Here is a 27,947-nt window from a genome sequence, read left to right on the forward strand (position 1 = left end):
AAGAACTGTGCCCACCCCTCCATGAGGGATCTAGGGGCTTATATAAGATGTGAGCTTGCATGTAGGAGTCAGTAATCAGGAACAAAGAAGAAGCTCTCAGGGGAATTAGCTAAGTGTCTTGGCAACTTTTGTGAGTGGCCCTGGATCGTGGGAGAGCTATTATGTTTTGCATCCTGTTTTTTAGGGCATTCTCCCCTAAGCCAAATGACACTATATACCCAGAGAGAAGAAAAACATTCTGAGGAGAAACAGCTATGATCTATGTATAGAACATAGGATTCTTTTTTTTTTTAAGTTGAGCAATTCCATTTATTTATTTGTTGTTATTGAAGTATAGTCAATTTAAAGATTTCTTTTCATTTCTGTCTCAGTTGAAGATTTTCTCCTGATTTAAAAAAAAAAAGCAAATTGAAGATAATATAGTTGGACAGGTGGGTCAGTCAGCCTTTTGAAGTATTCAGATTGCAATGCATTTCTTTAAGGAATTAAAAACAACTGTTCTTGTAAGAACTGAATGCAGCTTAAGAAACTATTTCCCTTCATCTCAAAAGCTTGTAGGTCTCCTAGAATTCTGGATTTAGAAAATAAAATTCCTCCTTGGAGAACTTGCTTTCTTTCCTTGGTCTTTAAGATGTAAATGTATACCCGGTCTTCTCCAGGAACTTTTATCTAGCCCATATCTTTGAAATGCAAATCTCAGTGAGGTAACTTTTATTAGACAAAAGGAAAAGATACTTGGAAACTAGGTAGATGAAAAATCTTTAGAGTTATCACAAACATTATTAAAAAGCATTGCCATCTGAGCAGGTAACTTTAACTTATTCCATCCACCAGAAACATAATTTTGATCCAACTGTGTTTTTTTAAAAAGTAAACTAAAAAAGTGAGTTTTTATCAACTAAAAGTGAGTTTTGCCTTATCATAACTGAGCAGGACCCTATGGGGCATTCCTGGGACAGGCCTTCCTCCATATCCTCTGGCTTACCTCTCTCTGAAGTACTTAGATAACAGTATTTGATATACATTTCCTGAACTGTTTAGTTAGGGGAACCACTGACCAAAACTGCCTGCCCTGGTTAGGCAAGATAGTAGCCACTGTTACAGTGAAAAGGGGGTGGGGGGAAGAGTGAGTTTTTAAATGTTCCTTTCCTGAGAACAAAGAAGATAAAAGAGTGAGCAGGCGGGAACATTCCTAGTTTTTTTTAATTTTTCTTTTTACTTTGACTGCTCCTAGCTCTGAAAGTCTATAACTAATAAGTTTGCTTTTCTCCCCTCTAACTCTGCAGGAGCTACACTTCACACCTATTTTCCTTTGACGCTATGCGAAATACATCCTGTGTCTGGGGTTTACCCTTACAACATCCTTTCCCTTGTAGTTAGATATCAGAAAGAAGGCCCCAGAACCACCAAACTGCCAGACTCAATTACTGGATTGCTGACACCAGCCTATAATTGTCTTTGAAACAATGCAAAAAGAAGAAATCAAAATCCTAACCCCTTTGATAAGGCAAAACTCACTTTTAGTTGATAAAAACTCACTTTTTTAGTTTACTTTTTTAAAAAAGACAGTTGGATCAAAATTATGTTTCTGGTGGATGGAATAAGATAAAGTTACCTGCTCAGATGGCAATGCTTTTTAATAAGATTTGTGATAACTCTAAAGATTTTTCATCTACCTAGTTTCCAAGTATCTTTTCCTTTTGTCTAATAAAAGTTACCTCACTGAGATTTGCATTTCAAAGATATGGGCTAGATAAAAGTTCCTGGAGAAGACCGGGTATACATTTACATCTTAAAGACCAAGGAAAGAAAGCAAGTTCTCCAAGGAGGAATTTTATTTTCTAAATCCAGAATTCTAGGAGACCTACAAGCTTTTGAGATGAAGGGAAATAGTTTCTTAAGCTGCATTCAGTTCTTACAAGAACAGTTGTTTTTAATTCCTTAAAGAAATGCATTGCAATCTGAATACTTCAAAAGGCTGACTGACCCACCTGTCCAACTATATTATCTTCAATTTGCTTTTTTTTTTAAATCAGGAGAAAATCTTCAACTGAGACAGAAATGAAAAGAAATCTTTAAATTGACTATACTTCAATAACAACAAATAAATAAATGGAAAAAAATAAAAAAATAAATGGAATTACTCAACTTAAAAAAAAAAAAGAATGTTATGTTCTATACATAGATCATAGCTGTCTCTCCTCAGAATGTTTTTCTTCTCTCTGGGTATATAGTGTCATTTGGCTTAGGGGAGAATGCCCTAAAAAACAGGATGCAAAACATAATAGCTCTCCCAAGATCCAGAGCCACTCACAAAAGTCACCAAGACACTTAGCTAATTCCCCTGAGAGCTGGCAACAGTAGGACCTCTGCTATAAATGGTGTGCAACCTTGTTTTGTGCTAGTCTCAGGCTACCAACAACTAATGTTGTGGTTGGACCAGCTTTTTTAGCTCTTATAATTGTTGCAGGAAGGGGGACCCCATCCAGGGCCCGAAACTGGGCTCTTGTCTAACACTCAGAAATGAACTGTCCCAGGAGACACACATGCTGACAAAGCAAGAGATTTTATTGGGAAAGGGCACCTGGGTGGAGAGCAGTAGGGTAAGGGAAGCCAGAACAGTTCTGCCACGTGGCTTGCAGTCTCGGGTTTTATGATCATGGGATTAGTTTCCGGGTGTCCTTAGCCAATCATTCTGACTCAGAGTCCTTCCTGGAGGTACACGCCTTCTTCAGCCAAGATAGATGCCAGAGAGAAGGATTCTGGGAGGTGGTGGGACATGTGGTGTCTCCTTTTGACCTTTCCCGAACTCTTCCGGTTGGTGGAGGCTTATTAGTTCCGTGCTCCTTAGCAGGACCTCCTGTCATAAAACAACTCATGCAAAAGGTTACTATGGTGCCTGGCCAGACTGGGCGATTTCAATCAGTGTGCTTCCCCTAACATAATTGCAAGATGCCCTTTAGCAATAACTATCAGCAAAATGAAAAAATAGAGGCTTACTATTTACAAGACCTAGGAACTACCCAGCACACCTGGGGCTGAAGAAGGAATTCATAGGGCCTGGACTCCATCTTAGGCCTGTTCATGCTGATCATGCTCGGCCACCTTTCCAATGGACTCTGAACTCTGTGTTTAGTGCCTATGAAAACAACAACAGAAGGATAAGACCCCTGCATACAGGGGAACCTCGAAGAGCATATCTAGGTTACTCATCGCCTAAGAGAAAACATACACTAATCACCCCTTCCTCCAGACAGGCCATAATTTTTCTGTATCTATCAGAGTGTAATCTCGGGTTTATTGATTGTTGGCTAACTGTTTGACTGTTTGAGCACATGAGCACATAGCACGTGAATGATGGGGTTACTTGGATTGCATTTTCCTTGGTTTATGTAAGTCTCAAGGAATTTGGGGTGGTGGGTTCAGACACGTACACATGGGGTATAAAAGATTTTCACAAATGCTGGTCGGGGTCCTTGGCTAAGAGGAGACTCTGCTTGGGCCCGCCGGTGTAATAAACTGCACTCCACTATCTGCATTGTCCTTCTGAGTGAGTTTGTTTCCCAGAACATGTGGCTACAACAGGGCCACACAACAAGGTCATGGGGAGACACATACAGGCCCGGAGTTCTGCTTTTGTCGTGGAAAGGAAACTCCTTCTAGGGCCCAAAAGTGAGCTCTTGTGTAACACTCAGAAAAGAATTGCCCAAGGAGACACACAAGCTAACGAAGCAAGAGACTTTATTGGAAAGGGCACCTGGGAAGACAGCAGCAGGGTAAGGGAACCCAGGAGAACTGCTCTGCCATGTGGCTCAAAGTCTCGGGTTTTATGGTAATGGGATTAGTTTCCTGGTTGTCTTTTGGCAATCATTCTGACTCAGAGTCCTTCCTGGTGGTGCATGCCTTGCTCAGCCAAGATGGATGCCAGTGATAAGGATTCTGGGAGGTGGTGGGACATGTGGTGTCTCCTCTTGACCTTTCCTGAACTCTTCCGGTTGGTGGTGGCTTATTAGTTCCATTTCCTTACTAGGACCTCCTGTTATAAAATAACTCACACAAATAGTTACTATGGTGCCTGGCCAGAGTGGGCGGTTTCAGTCAGTGTGCTTCCCCTAACACATTTATTGGGGTTGAGAGTGAGTGCCTAGGGGTTTGGGGCCTCACTTTTTATTTGTGAATTTACTATATAAGAGCAGGGATTTAAAGAGTGGGATGCGGAAAAACAAAAACCATGTAGACCAATCGATTAGTTATTTAAACCCACCAGAATCTCTAAAATGAAGTGTTACCAAGTCCAAGCTCAGTCAGCGCACCGCCAGACAGGCCAATAAATCGGAGAGACAGTGTTAAGGCAAGAAATGCAACTTTATTTGGAAAGCTGACTGACTAAGATGACAGACTAATGTCTCAAAATAGCCACCTTATGGAGTCTGGATGCCAGATTCTTTTATAGACCAGAGAAATGGGGAGGTGAGGAAGTAGTTAAAAGGCAGTTAATCTTGCAAAGGAGCTTCCCTGGTGACTCAGAAGGTAAAGCATCTGCCTGCTATGCGGGAGACCTGGGTTCAATCCCTGGGTCAAGAAGATCCCCTGGAGAAGGAAATGGCAACCTATTTCAGTACTCTTGCCTGGAAAATTCCATGGATGGAGGAGACTGGTAGGCTACACTCCATGGGGTTGCAGACTTGGACATGACTGACCGACTTCACTTTCACTTTCAGTCTTGCAAATATCTCCTAGAATAGCCAGCCTCAGGGATTTCAGTTCAGTCGCTCAGTTGTGTCCAACTCTTTTCGACCCCATGAATCGCAGCATGTCAGGCCTCCTTGTCCATCACCAACTCCCGGAGTTCACTCAGATTCATGTCCATCGAGTCAGTGATGCCATCCAGCCATCTCATCCTCGGTCTTCCCCTTCTCCTCCTGCCCCCAATCCCTCCCAGCATCAGGGGCTTTTCCAATGAGTCAACTCTTCACATGAGGTGGCCAAAGTATTGGAGTTTCAGCTTTAGCATCAGTTCTTCCAAAGAACACCCAGGACAGATCTCCTTCGGAATGGACTGGCTGGATCTCCTTGCAGTCCAAGGGACTCTCAAGAGTCTTCTCCAACACCACAGTTCAAAAGCATCAATTCTTTGGCATTCAGCTTTCTTCGCTGTCCAACTCTCACATCCATACATAACTACTGGAAAAACCATAGCCTTGACTAGATAGACTTTTGTTGGCAAAGTAATGTCTCTACTTTTCAATATGCTATCTACGTTCGTCATAACTTCCCTTCCAAGCAGTAAGCGTCTTTTAATTTCATGGCTGCAGTCACCATCTGCAGTGATTTTGGAGCCCCCAAAATGAAGTCTGACACTGTTTCCACTGTTTCCCCATCTATTTCCCATGAAGTGATGGGACCAGATGCCATGATCTTAGTTTTCTGAATGTTGAGCTTTAAGCCAACTTTTCACTTTCCTCCTTCACTTTCATCAAGAGGCTTTTTAGTTCCTCTTCACTTTCTGCCATAAGGGGTGGTGTCATCTGCATATCTGAGGTTATTGATATTTCTCCCAGCAATCTTGATTCCAGCTTGTGCTTCTTCCAGCCCAGCGTTTCTCATGATGTACTCTGCATATAAGTTAATTAAGCAGAGTGACAATATACAGCCTTGACATACCCCTTTTCCTATTTGGAACCAGTCTGTTGTTCCATGTCCAGTTCTAACTGTTGCTTCCTGACCTGCATACAGGTTTCTCAAGAGGCAGGTCAGGTGGTCTGGTATTCACATCCCTTTCAGAATTTTCCACCGTTTATTGTGGTCCACACAGTCAAAGGCTTTAGCATAGGCAATAAAGAAGAAATAGATGTTTTTCTGGAACTCTCTTGCTTTTTCGATGATCCAGCGGATGTTGGCAATTTGATCTTTGGTTCCTCTGCCTTTTCTAAAACCAGCTGGACATCTGGAAGTTCATGGTTCACGTATTGCTGAAGCCTGGTTTGGAGAATTTTGAGCATTACTTTACTAGCGTGTGAGATGAGTGCAATTGTGTGGTAGTTTGAGCATTCTTTGGCATTGCCTTTCTTTGGGATTGGAATGAAAACTCACCTTTTCCAGTCCTGTGGCCACTGCTGAGTTTTCCAAATTTGCTAGCATATTGAGTGCAGCACTTTCACAGCATCATCTTTCAGGATTTGAACTAGCTCAACTGGAATTCCATCACCTCCACTAGCTTTGTTTGTAGTGATGCTTTCTAAGGCTCACTTGACTCACATTCCAGGATGTCTGGCTCTAGGTGAGTGATCACATCGTGATTATCTTGGTCATGAAGATCTTTTTTGTCCAGTTCTTCTGTGTATTCTTGCCACCTCTTCTTAATATCTTCTGCTTCTGTTAGGTCCATATCATTTCTATCCTTTATCGAGCCCATCTTTGCATGAAATATTCCCTTGGCAGCTCTAATTTTCTTGAAGAGATCTCTAGTCTTTCCCATTCTGTTGTTTTCCTCTATTTCTTTGCATTGATAGCTGTGGAAGGCTTTCTTATCTCTTCTTGCTATTCTTTGAAACTCTGCTTATATCTTTCCTTTTCTCCTTTGCTTTTTGCTTCTCTTCTTTTCACAGCCATTTGTAAGGCCTCCCCAGACAGCCATTTTGCTTTTTTGCATTTCTTTCCGTGGGGATGATCTTGATTCCTGTCTCCTGTACAATGTCACGAACCTCTGTCCATAGTTCATCAGGCATTCTGTCTATCAGATCTAGTCCCTTAAATCTATTTCTCACTTCCACTATATAATCATAAGGGATTTGATTTAGGTCATACCTGAATGGTCTAGCGGTTTTCCCTACTTTCTTCAATTTAAGTCTGAATTTGGCAATAAGGAGTTCATGATCTGAGCCACAGTCAGCACCCGGTCTTGGTTTTGCTGACTGTATAGAGCTTCTCTGGGAAAGGATGTGTTAATTTCTTCCTCCCTGTAGTCATCCACAGATGGAGAAGACATTTGACATAGACATTTAACATCCTGAACAAAGACATTTTGGTTTAAAATATTTCTCGCTCCAGAGGTCAGGAGATCCCCTCAACCACACATGTGCAGAAAAGCTCCTGGGAGGTCAAAGGGGAGTGATGCTAATTAATGCCAGGCTACCAATATGCTTTTTCAGTAAAACCCATCTAGATTTAAAGATGCATGCATGCACATAGGAGGATCCTGAGATATACCAAATATGGACTGTGAACCAGGCCTGAAATGCTTGGCCAAAAGAAACCCAGAAGAAATGCCCTATAAAATTAATTCAAACCACTATGATGAAGAAGGAATTCATAGAGCCTGGACTCCATCTTAGGCCTGTTCATGCTGATCATGCTCGGCCACCTTTCCAATGGACTCTGAACTCTGTGTTTAGTGCCTATGAAAACAACAACAGAAGGATAAGATCCCTGCATACAGGGGAACCTTGAAGAGCATATCTAGGTTACTCATCGCCTAAGAGAAAACATATACTAATCACCCCTTCCTCCAGACAGGCCATAAATTTTTCTGTATCTATCGGAGTGTAACCTCGGGTTTATTGATTATTGGCTAATTGTTTGACTGTTTGAGCACATGAGCACATAGCACGTGAATGATGGGGTTATTGGGATTGTATTTTCCTTGGTTTATGTAAGTCTCAAGGAATTTGGGGTGGTGGGTTCAGACACGTACACATGGGGTATAAAAGATTTTCACAAATGCTGGTCGGGGTCCTTGGCTAAGAGGAGACTCTGCCTTGGGCCCGCCGGTGTAATAAACTGCACTCCACTATCTGCACTGTCCTTCTGAGTGAGCTTGTTTCCCAGAACGTGTGGCTACAACAGTGAGAGTGAGACTCAGGGAGTCTCCTTCTGAGCCTGCCCGTGCATCTACCCACATATACTGTCCTTATTTTTTCCCTCTTAATAAATACTTTACTCGTTGCACTACTTTCCATCTTCGTGGGGATTCTTTTCCGCAAAGCTGAAGGGCCAGGGCTCTTGTCACTGACTACTGGTCTACTGGCTCTCACCACCACAACCTGGCCTCGATCTCTGGCTGGGAATGGAAGCCTCACTTCAAGCTGTTGCAGGCTGAGGGATCATTCTTGAAAGATCACAAGAGATGATTCATGCCTGCCTCAGGCGACCCCGCCCTTCTGCCTGAATGTTAAACCTCTGCTACAAAGGTCCGTTGCCACTCTGAAAGTGATGGGGCAATCAAATCTAGGAATAATTTCCTTTAGGATTGTCTTAGTCACTTCAATTGCTCTCTCTGTTCTAGTGGAGAAGACTTCTATCCATCCAGTAAAGTTATCTATAGAGACTAGTAAGTAGTCGAAGGCCTCGAAAGAGGGCATCTGAGTGAAACCTATTTGCCAGTCCTCTCTTGGATAAGTCCCATGACGCTGGACTGGGCTAACAAAAGGGGGAGGCTTGACGCTCCCTCCAGGATTATAGGTGACACAAAGGACACAGGCTTGAGTAACTCTTTTCATTTCCTCCAGGAGCCCTTTCCCTGTAAAAAGTCAGAAAACAATGATAGACATTCCATCTCTCCCCAGAGGGAGAGAATCATGTAGCCCTTCTTTAATAGTTTTCCATTGTTCAGAGAGAAGTATGAGCCATTTCTGATCTATGTGCCACCAACCATCTGTTCTCTTAGTTCCCCCTCTATCTCGTGTCCAGTTCTCTTAGGAAGTTGAGTAACTGGGTACAACGTTAGAAGGGGTAAGGGATGAGATTAAAGCCATTTCATTTATGGGGATCAGGGCTGCTTACTTTGCTTCCTGATCTGCTCTGTTGTTTCCTAGGGAAATTTGAGAATTTCCCTTTTGGTGCTCATGGCAGTGGATGACTGCTACCTGTTTTGGTTTCTGGACCACTTCTATGAGATGTAAAATCTCAGCTGCATACTTTACAGGGGAATTTCTTACATTTAGAAGTCTTTTTTCTTTCCAGATGGCTGTGTGGGCATGTAAAACAAGGAAGGTATATTTTGAGACTAGGTATATATTTATAATCTTTCCTTCCCCTAGGATTAAGGCTTGGGTTAGAGCTATCAGTTCAGCCTTTTGGGCCAAGGTGTTAGGTGGCAAGTGTTTTGCTTCTGTGACGCTATGAGTGCTCACAAAAGCATTCCCTGCTCTCCTGACCATCTCTAACAAAACTTCTGCCATCAGTAAACCATTCTTCTTTAGGACTTTCTATGGCCTGTGTCTGTTAGGTCACAGCTGTGGGCATAGACCTTGTCAAGGGTTTGGAGGCAAGAATGTGTTAGCTCTGGGCTTTCAACAGGCATTAAGGTAGTGGGGTTAAGAGTATGGCAGGTTTTGAGGGTTAACTCTGAGAAGTCAAGGAGCAAAGCCTGGTACTTGATAAGGCAGCCTCCAGTTGGCCAGTGGTTCTATTATCTGGGCCTTTAGTGGCTTCATACAGGGGCTTAACCATTAGCCTGAATCCTGGAATCCAACCTGTACAAAATCCTGCCATGCTCCAAAAGCTATGGAGATGTTTCCTTAGTCTTTGAAGTGCTTAGGCTTAATATAGCTTGTTTTTTATCTGGAGATAACTGTCTATATTCAAGGTTTATAATATATCCCAGATACTTACCTTGTTGCTTTGCAATTTGTGCCTTTTTCTGAGAGAATCTGTAACCTCGGGCCCCAAGGAAATTAATTAATACTTCAATGGTATTTTGATCTGTGGATTCCATGGAGGGATTACCTGTTAAAAAAAATCATCTATGTACTGTAGAATAACACTTTCTTCTAGGTGTATTTCCCTTAGTTCCTTTCCCAGGGCCTGGGGAAACAGGTGTGGACTGTCCTGAAACCCTGGAGGCAATACTGTTCAGGTATATTACTGTGTTCAGCCTGAGTCAGAATTAGTCCACTCGAAGGCAAACAGATATTGTGATAAGGAATGAAGTGGGATGTAGAAGGCATCCTTGAGATGGTATGCAATAGACCATTTAGTGTCCTCAGGGATTTCAGTTAATATGTAATAAGGGTTGGCCACGAGGGGATGTATAGGAACCACTGCACCATTTACTAGTCTAAGGCCTTGTGCCATGTTCTATTCCCCGTTCAGCTTCACAACTAGAAGAACAGGATTGTCATGTGGGGACTGGCAGGGCACCAAGAGGCTATGCCTTAGGAATTTATCCACGAGGGGTTGTAAACCTTTCTTTGCTTCCAACTTTATAGGACAGAGATCTGGAAGATTCTGACTCCGGTAAGAATTCCCACCCTTCAGTGTCTTCTGCCACTTCAATCAGGATCCCTTCTGGAGGCTCTGAAGCAAGAGGGGTTTAAAGTAGAGTGTAGCTCCAGTATCTATCAGAATTTGTAAGGTTGTCCGTTAATTTTAATTTTAGTTTGCCTTGGCTGTTTAGGGGAATAAATAATAGCAGTTTATCAGCATCTCATCAACCATATAAAGGGCCCATTTGGCAGCCTTCCTTTAAGAGTAGATAAGGGGTGTCAAATAAGGTCAAACTTGGTGGACTTTTGTTTACAGTCTTACGATCTTTTCAGAATGAAAGGGCAATTCGGATACAGGATTTGATAGGAGAAACACTGACCAACACTGCCTGCCCTGGCTGGGCCCAAAAGTAGCCAACTTGCATGAATTCTCTTAACAACAGGAAGTCCTGGTAAGGAAGAGAAAACTAACAAGCTACCACCAACCAGAAGAATTCTGGAAAGGTCAAAAGGAAAGAGGAGACACCAGTCCATATGTCTTATCAACCTCCCAGAATCCTCCTTGCTGGAATTCATCTTGGTTGAGCCTTGTGTGTGCCACTGGGTTCCCTTACCCTGCTGCTCTCTGCCCAGCCAGGCGCCCCTTCCCAATAAAGTCTCTTGCTTTGTCAAAATGCGTGTATCCTTGGACAATTCATTTTCAAGTCAGACAAGAGCCCACTCTTGGGCCCTGGAAGGGGTGTCCTTCCCTGCAACAAATTGGTTTACTGAGTACTGGTAAAGGAGGAGAGAAGCAAGTAGTAGTGAAACTGTGCAACTCAGACTGGGACCTGAACCCATGGTCTTTTAATCGAGATCACGTACCACCACTTTCCCTGGTGGCTCAGATTGTAAGGAATCTGCCTGCAATGTGGGAGACCCAGGTTTGATCCCTAGGTCAGGAAGATCCCCTGGAGAAGAAAATGGCAATCCACTCCAGTATCCATATCTGCAGAATTCCATGGACAAAGGAGTCCTGGCGGGCTATAGTCTATGGGGTCACAAAGAGTTGAACATGATTGAGAGACTAACAATACATTCCGATTTCTCCCAATGCAGACCATTTCAAAATGTGAGAACAGCCTTGGGAGAAACACACTTCATAGACAGAGTGTGGGCTATCTCAGAAGGCTAAAGGCCCCCATATATGGTCGGCGGTTAGTTTTCGAGGGCTGGGTCATTGTCTAAGCTACTGAGTGGGAAGATTGTTCCATCTATTTCAGGGAAGGAGCAGAGATTTCTAAGAACTGGGCCACTGATGACCTTTTGACCTTTTATGGTTGGCCTCAGAACTCTCTTGGTACTTGAAGGTGTGTCATTAAGCATATGCTAATGTATTACAATGAGCATATAATGCAGCTCAAGGTCTACTGGAAGTCGAAACTTCCACCATCCTGGACCTAGTTGGTTCTAACCATTTTCTGTCATATTCTCAAGGGTTATGTCTTTTTTAAACTTTTTATTTTATACTGGACTATAGATGATTAACAATGCTGTGCTAGACTCTAGTGTACAGCAAAGTGATTCAGCCACACACATACATGCATCCATTCTTTCTCAAACTTCCCTCCCGTGTAGGTTGCCACAAAATATTGAGCCGAATTCCTTGTGCTACACAGCAGGTCCCTGTTGGCCATTCATTCCAAAAATAGCCGTGAGTACACATCAATCCGCAAACTCCACAGCTATCCCTCCCCTCCATCCTTTCCCCACTAACCCCATAACCGTAAGTTCTCTAGTCTGTGAGTCTGTTTCTGTTTTGTGAATAAGTTCATTTCTTTTTTAGATTCTGCATATAAGTGATATCATATGATATGTGTCCTTGTCTGACTTACTTCACTCAATATGACAATTTCTAGGACCATCCATGTTGCTACAAATGGCATTATTTCACCCCTTTTCATGGCTGAATAATACTCTAATGTATATATGTACCATTTCTTTATCCATTCTTCTGATAATAGACATTTAGTCTCTTTTCATGTTCTGGCTACTGTCAATAGTGCTGCAATCAACGCTGGGGTGCATATATCTTTTGGAATTATGGTTTTCTCTGGATATATATAAGCCTAGGGATGGGATTGCAGGATCATAGGATAACTCTATTTTTAGTTTCTTTCCTTGTTTTTTCTGACTGCTCTGGGTCTTCCTTGCTGTGCCTGGGCTTTCTCTGGTTACTGAGAGCGGGGGCTACTCTCTAATGGCAGTGCGTGGGCTTCTCGCTGCAGTGCCTTCTCCAGTTGCAATGCATGGGCACGAGGGCACCTGGGCTTCAGTAGCTGTGGTGCACAGGCTTAGTTGCTCTACAGAATGTGGAATCCTCCCGAACCAGGAATCCAGCCCGTGTTTACTCCATTAGCAGGTGGATTCTTATGCGCTGGACCACCAAGTTGTTCCTAAATTAGCTTTTATTTTTTTTAACTTTTTATTTTTACTTTATTTTACTTTATAATACTGTATTGGTTTTGCCATACATTGACATGAATCCACCACGGGTGTACATGCGATCCCAAACATGAACCCCCCTCCCACTTCCTTCCCCACAACATCCCTCTGGGTCATCCCCGTGCACCAGCCCCAAGCATGCTGTATCCTGCATCGGACATAGACTGGTGATTCGATTCTTACATGATAGTATACATGTTTAGCTTTTAAAGTGTTGATGTCAGCTCACTGGAGCCTTGTCACTGGTTAAGGAAAGTTTTTCACCTCAGAATCAGATAAGGGCTGGAGGTAGATTGGGAGTGGGAGGTGGGGTGGAATGGGGCCAGTAGTAAAGCGTTAGCCAATGGGGCCAAGGGGTGGCTGAGGTTTCTGAAGACCACAGAGCGTAAAAACAGGTTTTACAATATCATGTTCTTCAATATTACAGCTTGTTTCCTGAGAAAGCATTTAGAAGAGAGGCCCCAGCAGAGGGCCCCGAGAGAGATCCCAGAGCATCTTCTGTTCTGGGGATGTTGAGGGTGAGCAAACGGTGACAAGGATGATGACAGAAAGCAAAAAAGGGGAACTAGTGTTGACTGAATACCCACAATGCACCAAGGATGGTGATAGTATACAAATTATCTTTTAATTTTCAAAAACCTTGAGTGCAGTGGTTCTCAGCCAGGGGCAACGTTGCCCCCAAAAGCAGACTTGTCAAAGGCTAGAGACATTTCTATTTTCACAATTAGGGGATGCCACTTGGCATCTAATGGGTAGAGGTCAGGGATGTTGCTGCTGGTGCTGCTAAGTCACTTCAGTCGTGTCCGACTCTATGTGACCCCATAGACGGCAGCCCACCAGGCTCCCCCGTTCCTGGGATTCTCCAGGCAAGAACACTGGAGTGGCTTGCCATTTCCTTCTCCAATGCATGAAAGTGAAAAGTGAAAGGGAAGTCACTCAGTCATGTCCGACTCTACTAAACACCCTATAATGTGTGGGACAGGTCCTAACATCGAGAATTATTTGGCCCCAAATGTCAATAGTACTGAGGCTGAGAAATCCTGCTTGAAGGATAGACATATTAATCTTCATTTATACAGATGAGGAATCTGTAGTTCCGAGAAGCTACCTGTCATTCAAAATTAGACTAATACAGCTCCAAAGCCCTGCTCTTTCACCATGCCATAATGATGGGAACAGTGATGGGAATGAGGGTGAGAAAGATAAAGAACCAGGGCACTAGTTGCTGTTCAGAAGATATTTGTTGGAGGGATGAGCACAAGAAAGAAAAACAAAGGGTGATAAAAGATGGGCATGATCATTCTATTGCCACCCTGACACACTTCTCTGTCCTGGTTCCACAATCCAAAACGAAGTCTGGATTATGATAATAAAGGCAATCAAATGATGGGGAAAGGTGGCCTCAAGCCCCTCTGCTCAGTCTCAGGAGGAGTCTGACACCAGTGTCTGCACCTCTAAATGGATCTAGAAGATGGGGAGTTCCCTGGCACACTCCTCCATCGCCTTTTCCAAAGAGACAGGGAGTTCTGAGCTGAGTAGGGGTGACCATTCCCCTCTTCCTCCCTGGGGCTGAGCCCAGCTGTGGCCTCAGAGGACAAGGAGAATTTGTTTCCCAGTTCCTACATTTTCTGTGAATTTGGAGTGGGACTGAGCCAGATTCATTCTGGGAAGCCCTGAATCTTCTGAGAGGGAACTCTCTAGATGAAAGAGGGTGGAAGGGGAGGAGCCAGTGATAGAGCAACACTTCTTTTCACTTCCTCTTTTGGACTGTAGAATTTGCCCTCTGGGTGGACTATCAAGCCTCGAGAGAAGCCAGTGCCTGCCGTGCCAGGCTGTCAGAGCAACCTGCTCACTCCAGGAGGTGATGGGGATCTCCTCATTCCTAGCCTTCCCTGCTGCCTGGAGGAACCGAGCTCACTGCATGCCCTGGCATCCTTGGGGCCACACGCTATTGTGGACAGCTCTGCTCTTCCTGGGTGAGTCGGGGGCCCGGCAGGGACAGTGGAGCAGGACCATAGGCAGGTGGGATTCTCCAAGTCAGCTGCTGCCACCTGGGTTGTTGCAGAAATAGGAGGTGGTATCACTGGTTGCAGCTGGGTGGGGTGAACACTGCTGGGCACTGCTTTCTCTGCACCACTAACCTCTCTACCGCCAGAGGCAAGGATGAGGGCTGCAGTGGGAAGCACATCAGGAAAATCAGGAGGGTGAAGGCAGGCTGATGAAAATCACATTCTGACAACCTTGCTGGCCTTGGGAAATTATGAAATTGGCAGAAGTAGGGCTTTTTAAACATTTTGCCCAATGACACTGGGCACCAAGGTCCCTGGTAATCTGCCATCTCCCACAGCTGAGCCAGCCTTGAGGAATGTCCAGTGACCTAGGCTTGAAGGACTGATGATGGCCAAGGTGTTCACCTTCCTTAGAAATGTATGTTTCACTGGGACTAATCTTAGGCCAGAGGGCCGATGCTGTCTTAAGCAATAAGAGGTGTGAGGGAGCAATAAAAACTGCCTTGGGAAGCAGAGGCCATCCTCTGTGCCTGCCACTTTAGGCAGCAGGGCCTTTTCTCTTTCTGTGAAAGGAGAGTCCCCCGGGGAAAAGTGCACGAGAGTCTGGGTTATTCAGGGATGGAGATCAGAGAATATGTTAGCCCGGCAACTCCAGCAGCATCAGCTGTGGGACCAGAGACATCAGGAATGCCTCCTTGCACTGCAGGCATGAAGAGAGGAAAAGATCAGTATCACTACCAAGAGAATCAGAGCAAATGTACTCAAGTGTCAGAACTGCAGTTTAGTGTCTTTCTGAATATGGTGACAGTAAATTTATGAAGATATCAGTCTGGCCCCTGTGTGGTAATTTTGTTAATGCAGCTGGACAAGTTAAGGCATGAACAACACAGGTGAACGAAACGCAGACATGACGTTAAAGGACCACAAGAGACTCACGAGAGAGGTAAGGGGATCTGCAAGTGAGAGGGTAACAGGCAGGGCTGCTAAGTCGCATCAGTCATGTCCGACTCTGTGCCAACCCATAGACGGCAGCCCACCAGGCTCCGCCGTCCCTGGGATTCTCCAGGCAGGAAGGCGAGGGGCCCCCAAATGAAGGATTGGCTGCAAGTATCAGACATTTTCTAAATTTCTCTCTTAAACGGCAGGAGGAAACTACAAGTGTCAGATTTTATTCCCCTTCTCCATGCAAAATTAAAAGGAGGTTTCCCTTAAAATGCTGTGTGGCCCTGACAACAGCTGGTTCTACCTAAACTTAACTTTTCTCAAACCTTGAGCTAACCAACGTGTTTTTCTTATGGAAATGTTTTTCTTAAGCTATGTTAATGAACCATGTATTTACCTTAGATTCTGTCTTTCTTTAAGTCGGTTTTGCCTAACACTCCGAACCCATAAGAGCTCAACAGACCAGTATGTTTTACCAATGGAAATGTTCTCTTAAACTATGTTAATGAGACTATGTATTTGTTTGGAAATCTCCCTTTCCTCAAGATTCATGTCAATCATTTTATGGCCTGGGATGACTCACCTTGTGCCAATGTTACCTCAAAATGTATGTTGTGATAAGGGGCCTGGTACCACTCTCTGAGTTTTGAGACATTTCCTTCCTCTAATTAGCAGCCTGTTGGTAGGAATATAACTTCTTGTTAAAAACTAGCACAGCAGCACTCTTTCTGCCCCCTTCTGATGTCTATGTCAGAAGACCAGTCTAAGGAGTGGCCTTCTCTATCTCTTTTATACTTTAATAAAACTTTATTACACAAAAGCTTTGAGAAATCATGCCTCGTCACTGGCCTGGATTGAATTCCTCTTCTCCAGAGGCCAAGAGTCCTGGCGTTTTTCACGGCTCAGCGACAACCTTTCACAATGTGATTATTTGTAATGATGAATCATCATATCCAAACACCAGGCTGATCTTTGCTTTCTCTCTTGCAGCTCCTGTTCCTGGGAAACGTGGTAAGTGCTCCACCGCATCCCTTCTGTCCCCCAGCCACCCTCTCTCTCTGCTCCCTGTACCCTGTCTGGAGGAACTCTGGATGCACCAGCAACCCAGGACTGAGGTAGAGCTAGGAAAGAGGAGTTGTGCCCACAAGAAGCCCTGCACCCCCTTCTCCTTCCTGCTTCCCTTCCACTGAAGCCAGGGGTGGGCAGCCAAGGGGCACAGATGCCTCAGCCCTCCTGCTTCTGAAATGATGAGACCTCACAGATTCTGTCACAGAAAATAACTGTCCTCTGTCTCAATTGCTTCCTCTTTCCAAACTAAACCACGAGCTCAGGCTATGCAGAATCACATGATATGCTTAGGTTACCCCCATGGGTTGATAAACTGTCCATTTTTCATGCATCTGAAGGCTTCAGGGCCTGTTCCCTTGGACAGGAAGAGGAGGCCATATTACTGGCTGCAGCTGGGTGGGGTGAACACTGCTGGGCACTGCTTTCTCAGCACCACTAACCTCTCCACCACCCAGGACTGGTAGGGGGTGGGGCTCTCCTGGGTCACTGAATCCAGGGCTCCTAGACTGGCCTTCTGGCCTTTCTCACTCTTTCTTATTCTCCTGAGGCCATAGAGACTCCTCTGTGCTTTGGTGTCAGGACAGGTCTCTTCTAAAGGACAAAGAATGAAACGGGTCAGAAGAGAAATGTGACCTCTGACTCTCAGCCTGGCACCTCCACCAGGTGGCCCCCTTGTCTTCATCCAGCTGGGAAGACAGTTTATCCACTAGTGTCCAAATGCCTCAGGTTATGGAGGTGGGGGAAGTGATTCCCCAAAGGATGTATGTGTAGTGTGTGTGTGTGTGTCTGAGTGTGAGTTCAAGAGAGAAAAAGAAATAGAGACAGAGAGAAGGAACTGGGTAGAGCTCCTCGGGTGAGATGTACCTGTGTTTCTAGACTGTTTGCTTGCCCCCCTCCCATTTCCCTACCCCCATCCTCTCCTCCCTGAGAGAGTCTGGGCTCCTGGGGGCCCCTGTGTGGCTGCAGAACTGCCACCAGCATCGCCTTCAGGTGCAGAACTGTCCTGGGTTGGGTTCTTCTCCTGATCTCCGCAGCATGGCCACAGTCTTCCATCATCTGAGATTTGGGGTCTGCTTAGGCCCTTGGGGACTTCCCTGGTGGCTCAGATGGTAAAGCGTCTGTCTACAATGTGGGAGACCTGGGTTCGATCCCTGGGTCGGGAAGATTCCCTGGAGAAGGAAATGGCAACCCACTCCAGTCCTCTTGCCTAGAAAATTCCATGGAGGGAAAAGTCTGGTGCAGGCTACTGCCCATGCGGTCGCAAAAAGTCGGACACGACTGAGCAACTTCACTTCCAGGCCCTTGGGGTCCCTTTTCCTCATGCTGCCTCCTCTCTCTGCCCCTCACCAGATCTCCCAAAAGCTGTGGTGAACATCCAGCCTGCGTGGATCAATGTGCTCAGGGAGGATCACGTGACGCTGATGTGCCAGGGAACCAGCTTCTATGCAGGCAACCTCACCACGTGGTTCCATAACGGGAGCTCCATCCACACCCAGAACCAGCCCAGCTACAGCTTTAGGGCCAACAGCAATGACAGTGGATCCTACAGGTGCCAGAGGGAGCAGACCAGCCTCAGCGACCCTGTGCATCTGGATGTGATTTCTGGTCAGTGGAGGAAGGCCCTGGAGAGTCTGGGAGAACAAGGAGAGATGAAATCTGCTTCCACGGCAGAGGTTTTTAGGAAAGGGCAGTTGCCGACTTACTGGAGAGCACGGCTGTGAGTTGTTTGAAGTGGTTTTGGTCCACTCATTTCCCTTTTCAACCCACCTCTTCGGCTTAGTATGAGTGGCGAGGTGGAAGTTCCTAAGAGATTTCTCAGAATATGCTGAGCTCCTTTGTCTTCGTGCTGACTGAGCAAGAAGGTGACCAGGCCACCAACAGGCATCTGGGTGTGAGAGCAGCAGAAGAAAATCTCTAATTCATAGAAATCTTCCCATTTTTGTGGCAGAGTCAAATGCACAGGGAATTACTAGCCATCTAAGCATGATGATTTCATTCACCTTTGAGCCTCAGTTTCCTCTCCTGCTAGTGGAGATACCACTGCCTCCCCCACGAGGTTCTGGTGAGAATCTGCATCTCCCTAATCCCTGCCCTCTCTCTGTGCAACTGAGGTGAAACACGTGTCTTTTACATTTTTATTTATTTGTCTATGGCTGCTCTGTGTCTTCGTTGCTGTGTGTGGGCTAGTGTCTAGTTGAGGTGCATGGGCTTCTTACTGAGGTGGCTTCCATAAATACAATTTGGTTGGCGTTATGATTTGCTGAAGGATCTAAGTGTTGTTGACCGGCACACATGTGACTGTTGTCATTTTTTCTTATCTCCCTGCTCCCTCCCGAGGTATCTGTTGTTTCCTGCCCTTTTTTTCCAATTTCGACTCTCCTCTGTCCTATAACTTCAGGAAAAAGGTCGGTGTGGGCTGAGATCAGGATTAGAAGTAGCTACCTAAGCCTCTATTCCCTACACAACAAAGAAATTAAATATTTTTCCTTGGTAAAAAAATGAAATTTGGGGGAAAAATACACAGCCTGCTAATGGCCCACTCATGTCACTGCTGCCTTGAGACAAAGTCCCCACTGAATTCCACATTTACTAATATGCACCAAGTAAACCAATATTTGTTGGATGCCCATGACTTTCCCCAAGGACACAGGTCTCTCTCTGCTGTGTCCCCCTCACATGCTGTCTCCTCTCTCAGACTGGCTTCTCCCTCATCTCTCTCCTTCCCTTAGGGAAGGGATTTCACTCCAGGTCCCCTGTATCCTCCTGCAGAGGCCTCTTGGGCCAGACAGGGCTGCAGCTGTGTCTCCCAGGACGGGACGAGAAGACAAGCATATCTGAACACCTATTGTGTGTCAGCAGCTACTGTAGATAGTACAGCTAATGGTGCTATTGTGACTAGTTCCGCATACGAGGAAACTGAGCCCCAGAAGAATTCATTATTTACCCAGGATCACAGGGTGCACGCATGAAGGAGCCAGAATTAGAGACCAGGGGGATGTGATTCCACATTTAAACTCCCCCACACATACTGGCCCCTGGAGGGATGGTCTGGGTCTCAGATCTGAGTCAAGACCTTCTGGGTCCTGCGGTCCCTTTGTGTCTTTCAGACTGGCTGCTGCTCCAGACCCCCAGCCTCGTGTTCCAGGAAGGGGAGCCCATCGTGCTGAGGTGCCACAGCTGGAGAAACCACCCTCTGAGTAAGATCACGTTCTACCAGGATGGGAAATCCAAGACATTTTCCTATCTGCGCTCCAACTTCTCTATCCCACGCGCCAACCTCAGTCACAGCGGCCAGTACCACTGCACAGCGTTTCTCGGGAAGATGCCACACTCGTCACAGCCCATGAACATCACTGTCCAAGATGGGAATGAAGGTTGTTCAAGGAGATGTACACCTTGGAAAGACGGGTAGTGAGGGGATTACTAATCTTTTCTGGACTCCAGAATGTTTGTTTTCCTGGGAGCGCCTGCTTAACATAAACAGGAACCCTGAAAGTCCTAGTTTGGCCTGATGGTTCTGTGAATGTGAAGCTGTGTTCCAGGTCATTTCTCAGGGATTATAGAAATGGGTGTCATTCATTTGGTGTTTTAACTCTCAGGGGACAAAATCTACATTTTCATCCTCCGTATCCAACTCCCAGACACTGCCACTCTCCCTCTTTTGCATCTCATTCAAACCACTCTATCACGTGTCTCTCCCGGCATCTAACGCTTACTGCGTTTCCCTACTGAGCCTCTCACCCTAGGATCGACTCTTAGCTTGCTGCATCCATGTTGGCAGGAGAACCTCTCTCTACACACAAAGAACAAGACTTCTGCCTGTTCTTGAGAAACCATACATTATGGAATCCATATTATGTCCTTTCAGACGGTATCACAGATTATTTATGCCAGCCTGATGTTCATTAGTGAGTACCTAGCCCTGGGTTCAGAGGAGGTGGTGAGTGAAAAAGTGTTGATGTCATCTGTGTATTCCCAAGTTCAATGTTTCCCAAAAGCTGTTCCCCAATCACATAACTCTTTGACAGCCCTTTCAGAATGAAGGGTTCTGTGGTCAAATTAATGTAGAACACACTACGTATTCTTTTCATCTCCTTTTATATTCATAATGCATACCAAAGGCTTCAAGAAGCCCTGTCTCAAAGAAAACTTTTAAATTATGTCTGGTAAGGCATTTGCTAAACTCAGGTAACCACAGAATCCTTCTTCTTCTATAACTTCTCTTAATGTCCTGCAGAACAGATGTGTTTGAGGTCATCCTTTGGGAAATGCCGATCCAGCACTTTATTTGGGAAGGCAGAGAGATGAAGCGATTCACTGAAGACTTCCTGGGGTAGCTGTCTGCTCCTGGCCTTGGCTTGGGTTGCTTTGCAAAGACGCCTCACTAGGGACATGACTGTTTGTTCCAAATTTCTGTCTTAACAACTGTCATTTTTCCCATTCCTCTGCCTCTCTGATTAGGTCCAGCAGTTCCACTCATCTTTCCACCTTGGTATCAAATCACTTTCTGCCTGGTGATGGGGCTCCTTTTGGCAGTGGATACAGGCCTGTATTTTTCAGTGCAGAGAGACCTTCAAAGCTCCATGGGAGACTGGAAGAATTACAAAGCCAGATGGAGCCAAGACCCTCAGAACAAATGACTCTTCATTCCATGATGTAACAGCAGTAGTGGCAGCAACTCTTCAGTCCATAACTTTCCTCTTCCCTGGCCTCACCTTGACAACAACCTGGGCTAAGGAGGCTCCAGGGAAAGAAAAAACCTGTGATCTCCAGATCAAGTAGAAGGTAACAGGTCCTACCTTCACTGATCTCCCAAAGGCTAAGGCACAGTCCCAGCCCATCTAGCTCTACATGGACTCACAGCAAATGTGTTCTCCCAGCTCCTCGCCAGAGGCTCCTCAAATATATGAAACCTCAGTAAATCCTGGTGCTTCTTTCAAAGTAAATCCAACAATCTTCCCACTTCTCACAGGATGCAGATGGGCTCATGGGGGCCGGGGCTGCCTGGAGGGATGGCACAGCCCCAGGAGGTGGGTAGACATGGCAGCATCTTGATCCAAGCCACCATCCTCTCTTACTTGGATTATTGCAACAGCCTCCTGCCTGGTCTTCCTGCACTCAACCATGTCACCCAACAGTCTATTCTCACAACAGCCAGTGTGTGTTGTATCTGTCACTTCTTTTCTGGAAGCTATGTAATAGCTTCCCCCTTGCATTTAGAGTAATAGCTAAAGCCTTTGCCATGTTCTACAAGGTACTACATGATCTTGCTCCTCAATGCCTCTCTGACCTCATTTACTGCTCTGTTTTGCTTCCTTGGACACTTCAATTATATTTCTGCTACAGGTTTATGTTATTTACTGTTCCTGAAATGTTCTTATAGATATCCACATCATGCTTCTTCATGGTCTTTACTCAAATATCACCTCATCAGTGAGGTCTCCTTGGTCATTCAACCTAACCTCACTTCTCCACCATCTCCTAATCCTGCTCTCCTGCTTTATTTTTCCCCATTGTTCTCATCTCCAACTGAATATGTTCAGTTGTTCAGTTGTTTATTGCTGTATTTCCTCCCCCCCCCCCCCCCCCCCCCGCCCCATGTATATATCACCAACTGACTACTCCCTCTCTCATTAAAACATGCTCCAGGAGACCTGGGCCTTTGTCTGTTTTGTTCACTACTACATACTTAAGAGTCAAGGTCAGTGTCTGGCACATGATAAGGCCCTCAATACATATTTACGGAATGAGTAAGTTCTTCAGCATTCAAAATCAGACACTTTTTTAAAAAGTACATCTACTCCATCTTACCAGAAGCAGAAGTCCAATTCAGTACTACTGAACACCCTGTTAGACACTACCCAAAATATCCCACTAGTACATGCATTTCAGCTTTGAATGTTATCTGTCTAAACTCATGTTTTACTTTCACCCGTCACATCTTGTAAAGTAGTGTATTAGTTGGATCTACTTCCCTCTGATTGAACTGACTCTCTAAGCCTGTACAGTAGCCGTGGAAAGCATACTACAAAGAGAGTCGAACAACCTGGATCTGTGTTTCATTTCTACCATTTGCTAGGTGCTTTGTCTTGAAGAACTCATTTAACTACTCTATGAATTAGATTCTTCTTCTGTGAAATAGTAATATCTTTATCTCCCTCCCCAGGGATATCATGTGAGGTTAAAGTGTAACAACATACATGGAAGCATAATGTCTTTGGAACATAGTAGATGTTTAATAAATGCTTATGGAATCTGATGTCTTCAGAGCACACTATTTGGCTGGTACTTTCCCTTTAAATAGATAATAGTGCTTTTACTATAGTAACTGAAAAAAAAAACCACATATGAAGGTCTAAGTTGGAGTACGGACGAAATCAAAGGTAGAAGCGTGGGTGAGTTATGTTTCTGTGGCTAGTCACATTGGAAAAAAAATGGGGATAATGCCGTTTGACTAGCTCTAGCCAGTATATTAGCTCATATGCTGTAAAAATACAATCTTAGTGGCATAAATCATCAAAGGTTTATTTCTCACTCATCTTCTGCTATATATGTGGAAGACTTCCTAAGGAAGCTATCTCTCATGGGATGGCTCAGGTTTATACTCTACTTTCATTTTAACACCAACTACCACTCATCGCCAAGGAAGGCAAAGAGAACAGTAACAATCAGGACAGTAATTAAATGCACTCTGTCTCTGTCCAAAAGTAACATATCACGCATACTTGAATTTCATTAATCAAAACAAGTTGTACAACCTGACCTGAAGAGGCATGAAATTGCAATGCTTTTTTGAGGCTGAAAAGAGGAGACTCATACATATTTTTAAGCATCATCAATATCTAGCACACTAAGGTTCCTTACTGTACTGTTGTTAAGGGTTAAAACGAATAAAGTATATATGGCACCATATGATAGACATAGCAGATCACTCCTCTTTTTCTTATCAACACAAGCTTGATTTTTTCAGGTATAGAGCAAGTACATAGTTTAGGGGAAACAGGAATCCTCTTTTGCTCCTGGATGAAATCAGAGACTTCTACAGCTAGAACGTCTTAGAAAAGATGAAGTTCAATCTCCTCATTTTAAAACGGAGCGAGCAATGAACCAGATGGTTGAAATGATTTGTGCAAGGATGTACAAGTAGTTGGTGTCACAGATCTGTACATACCGTAATTGGATTGTACTGTATATTTTGTTCTACAGCTTGTTTTAGAAGCTTGGAAACACCCTTGGAGCACCCTTTTTTGCAGGGCCTTGCCTAAAATATCCTGACTTTGACACACAGGCCTGGCCAGCTAAACACTGAGAGAGAATGAATTTAAAGCTGACAGCTTCTCTCCCTCTTGGGTTATAAAATAGGTTCCTTCTTTTTGAGGATGTATAGTTATTCTATAACAACCTTTATGGAAAAAGAATCTAAAAAAAGAATGGATATATGTACATGTATAAGTGATTCACTTTGCTGTACAGCAACAGAAACATTTTAAAACAAGTACACTCGAATAGAATTTTTTTTTAATGAAGATCCACTTTAGAAGTTGAATTAAAGAAAAAAACAGAAAAAAGAAATGTTAAAATGAAGGTACCCTGAAAGAAAAAAAAAAGCGATTGCATTGGCCGGGAATCGAACCCGGGCCTCCCGCGTGGCAGGCGAGAATTCTACCACTGAACCACCAATGCTACTTCCGTGAAAGCTGGTCGCAACACTCTCTCTTATCATCATCTCGACCCTAAGTCCCACCCCATAACAGCAATCTGACCTCTTAGTCACAATTTTGAAAACACTGCCTTCATGTTTCAAGACTAAAATAAAACTTTAAACCTCTGTCCTTGAAGCCATGGCTCTATTGCTTTCGTTTTTTCTCGAGCCGCTGGACTCAAAACCGCCCTCTTCAACCAACCAGAGGGAGAACAAGTTTTCACCTTACCATTCTTCTGCCCCAACCTCTCGCCCTTAGAACAAGCCGGGAGAAGCTGGAACTTTCTCTGAAACTCTGAGTCAGACGCTGGTGGGCCGCCGCTCCCTGCACGGCCGGATCCGCTCGAACCTTCTCCCAGCGTCAGCGCAGCGCCTCCTGGGCTGAGTCAGCCGGAGCGGGCGGGCCGGGTGGCTCTGGGCTCGCCGCGAAGGCACTGGAAGTTTCGCGGCGGCGGCGGCAGGGGGAGGAGGCGGGTCTGCCGCAACAGGATAAAAAGCTCGTGGAGCCGGAGCCGAGCAGATCCGAGCTGGGCTGGCAGGAGAGCGGCGCCGCGGCGCGCACCTCCACAGCTGAGCAGCACCGACTTCCGCAGGTTCGTGCATCCGACTCTGTATTGCACTAGTCGCCGGGAGCGGGAGATACCACAACCATGTCCGCCGCGCGGGAGCTGGCCATAGGCATCGACCTGGGCACCACGTACTCGTGCGTGGGCGTGTTCCAGCACGGCCGGGTGGAGATCCTTGCCAACGACCAGGGCAACCGCACCACCCCCAGCTACGTGGCCTTCTCAGACACGGAACGGCTGGTGGGCGACGCGGCCAAGAGCCAGGCGGCCCTGAACCCGCACAACACCGTGTTCGACGTCAAGCGACTGATCGGGCGCAGGTTCGCAGACCCCACTGTGCAGTCGGACATGAAGCACTGGCCCTTCCAGGTGGTGAGCGAGGGCGGCAAGCCCAAGGTGCGCGTGTCCTACCGCGGGGAGGACAAGGCGTTCTACCCCGAGGAGATCTCGTCCATGGTGCTGAGCAAGATGAAGGAGACGGCGGAGGCTTACCTGGGCCAGCCCGTGAAGCACGCTGTAATCACGGTGCCCGCCTACTTCAACGACTCGCAGCGTCAGGCCACTAAGGACGCGGGTGCCATTGCGGGGCTCAACGTCCTGAGGATCATCAACGAGCCCACGGCAGCTGCCATCGCCTACGGCCTGGACCGGCTGGGCGCCGGGGAGCGCAACGTGCTCATTTTCGACCTGGGTGGGGGCACCTTCGACGTGTCAGTCCTCACCATCGACGCTGGTGTCTTTGAGGTGAAGGCCACGGCTGGAGACACTCACCTGGGTGGAGAGGACTTTGACAACCGGCTGGTGAACCACTTCATGGAGGAGTTCCGGCGGAAGCACGGGAAGGATTTGAGCAGGAACAAGCGGGCCCTGCGCAGGCTCCGCACAGCCTGTGAGCGCGCCAAGCGCACCCTGTCGTCCAGTACCCAGGCCACTCTGGAGATCGATTCCCTATTTGAGGGTGTGGACTTCTACACTTCTATCACTCGAGCCCGCTTTGAAGAACTGTGCTCGGACCTCTTCCGCAGCACCCTGGAGCCGGTGGAGAAGGCCTTGAGGGATGCCAAGCTGGGCAAGGCCCAGATCCATGACGTTGTCCTGGTGGGTGGCTCTACCCGAATCCCCAAGGTACAGAAGCTCCTGCAGGACTTCTTCAATGGCAGGGAGCTGAACAAAAGCATCAACCCGGATGAAGCTGTGGCCTATGGGGCAGCTGTGCAGGCAGCAGTGTTGATGGGGGACACGTGTGAGAAGGTGCAAGATCTCTTGCTGCTGGATGTGGCTCCCCTGTCCCTGGGGCTGGAGACAGCTGGTGGGGTGATGACTACATTGATCCAGAGGAATGCCACTATCCCAACCAAGCAGACCCAGACTTTCACCACCTATTCAGACAACCAGCCTGGGGTCCTGATTCAGGTGTATGAGGGTGAGAGGGCCATGACCAGGGACAACAACCTGCTAGGGCGCTTTGAGCTCAGTGGCATCCCTCCTGCCCCACGTGGAGTCCCCCAGATCGAGGTGACCTTCGACATTGACGCCAATGGCATCCTGAGTGTGACAGCCACTGACAGGAGCACAGGCAAAGCTAACAAGATCACCATCACCAATGACAAGGGCCGGCTGAGCAAGGAGGAGGTGGAGAGGATGGTTCGTGAGGCTGAGCAGTACAAGGCTGAGGATGAGGCCCAGAGAGACAGGGTGGCTGCCAAAAACTCTCTGGAGGCCTATGTCTTCCATGTGAAGAGCTCCTTGCAAGAGGAGAGGCTTAGAGATAAGATTCCTGAAGAGGACAGGTGCAAAGTACAAGACAAGTGTCAGGAAGTCCTTGCTTGGCTGGAGCACAACCAGTTAGCAGAGAAAGAGGAATATGAGCATCAAAAGAGGGAGCTGGAGCAGATCTGTTGCCCCATCTTCTCCAGGCTCTATGGGGGGCCTGGTGTCTCTGTGGGCAACAGTTGTGGAGCTCAAGCCCGACATGGAGCCCCTAGTACTGGCCCTGTCATTGAGGAGGTCGATTAAATGGCCCCTCTGAACGGGTCAGCTAAGACTGTAAGGGCTGGGTTTGTGGACTTTCTAGACTTTCTACCGTGATCCTGCCTAACTTCAGGGGTGGGAGTGGAGGAGAATCTTACCCTCAACAGAGACTTTTTTTTTTTTGTCTATGTTTTATTACTGAGGTATTTGTCATTTGACTTATAAAAAATCTCCTACATCAGACAAGCAGAAGTAATCTTTATGAACATTTGTATGGTACTTAAATATTGCTTTTACCTACATTTAATGTATTTTGTTACTTGCATGTATGGATTTGTTATATGAAATAATACAGCTAAATAAACTTTTAGAATTTCTTAGTTTTCTTTCTATCCAATTAAGTAGACGAAGGGGCAGGGCTTTCAGAAGCAGAAATGTTGGGGTGGGTTTTGAAGGAGGGATGGGAAGAAAATTCATGAGGCTGTGTGCATAATTTCTATAAGGGAAAGCAAGAGGAAGAGTTTGAGGAAGGCACACTGAAATAGTATTGAAGTGTGAGGAGAGAGAATTGTGATATTGTGTTGAAAGAGGGAGGGAGGTGGAGTTGGAAAAGCAGAGAATGAAGAGAAACAAGTTTTGGCAAGACCCTAAAGTAAAAATTCTGTATTGGGAGCTTAGTTGAGTTTGCCAGTCTGTGTGTCCTAATAACACGGACACAAAGTTTATATGCTAATTATTTGCCTCTCATAATGTGACCTTATTGTTCTTTTAGCGAACAAACCCCAAGTCCTGGATTCTGGGGAATAGTATTTGTTAGATTAAGAGAGTAAGTCTAGTGGTGTAATTAAAGTTATTATTGATCTCATCTGTGTGAAAGAAATTGCATGGTCCCACGTGCTTTGTGCTGATGGGCCCCAGGATGACAGCGATGATGACGACAGTGGCAACTGTGTAGTAAAACGGCTGTGCTGGAACCAGATGGGTGTTACTTTATCTGCTC

General features: G+C 45.8%; 2 protein-coding genes and 1 non-coding gene across 7 annotated transcripts; 2 read left to right on the plus strand and 1 right to left on the minus strand.

Annotated features, from left to right (window-relative positions):
* Window positions 1-12,656: 12,656 nt before the first annotated feature.
* On the plus strand, window positions 12,657-22,967 carry LOC138417211 (low affinity immunoglobulin gamma Fc region receptor II-like). 5 transcript variants are annotated; one of them, XM_069547012.1, is made up of 6 exons: window positions 12,657-14,665; window positions 16,631-16,651; window positions 18,059-18,313; window positions 19,816-20,116; window positions 20,946-21,041; window positions 21,170-22,967. In XM_069547012.1, exons 1-6 carry the CDS (start codon window positions 14,554-14,556, stop codon window positions 21,366-21,368), a joined length of 984 nt encoding a protein of 327 aa, XP_069403113.1. In that variant the 5' UTR covers window positions 12,657-14,553; the 3' UTR covers window positions 21,369-22,967. The 5 variants fall into 5 exon arrangements, with proteins under 5 accessions (XP_069403113.1, XP_069403142.1, XP_069403121.1 ...); XM_069547041.1 differs by having other exon boundaries at window positions 19,816-20,082; XM_069547020.1 differs by lacking the exon at window positions 20,946-21,041.
* HSPA6 (heat shock protein family A (Hsp70) member 6) lies at window positions 22,927-27,327 on the plus strand. The gene has a single exon (XM_069546988.1). It carries the CDS (start codon window positions 25,061-25,063, stop codon window positions 26,990-26,992), a length of 1,932 nt encoding a protein of 643 aa, XP_069403089.1. The 5' UTR covers window positions 22,927-25,060; the 3' UTR covers window positions 26,993-27,327.
* Window positions 24,321-24,391, minus strand: TRNAG-GCC (transfer RNA glycine (anticodon GCC)). The gene has a single exon. It is a non-coding gene; the product is annotated as a tRNA-Gly (tRNA).
* Window positions 27,328-27,947: the final 620 nt, after the last annotated feature.

Source organism: Ovis canadensis, chromosome 1, assembly GCF_042477335.2.
Source record: "Ovis canadensis isolate MfBH-ARS-UI-01 breed Bighorn chromosome 1, ARS-UI_OviCan_v2, whole genome shotgun sequence".
In the NCBI taxonomy this organism is placed as follows: Eukaryota; Metazoa; Chordata; class Mammalia; order Artiodactyla; family Bovidae; genus Ovis; species Ovis canadensis.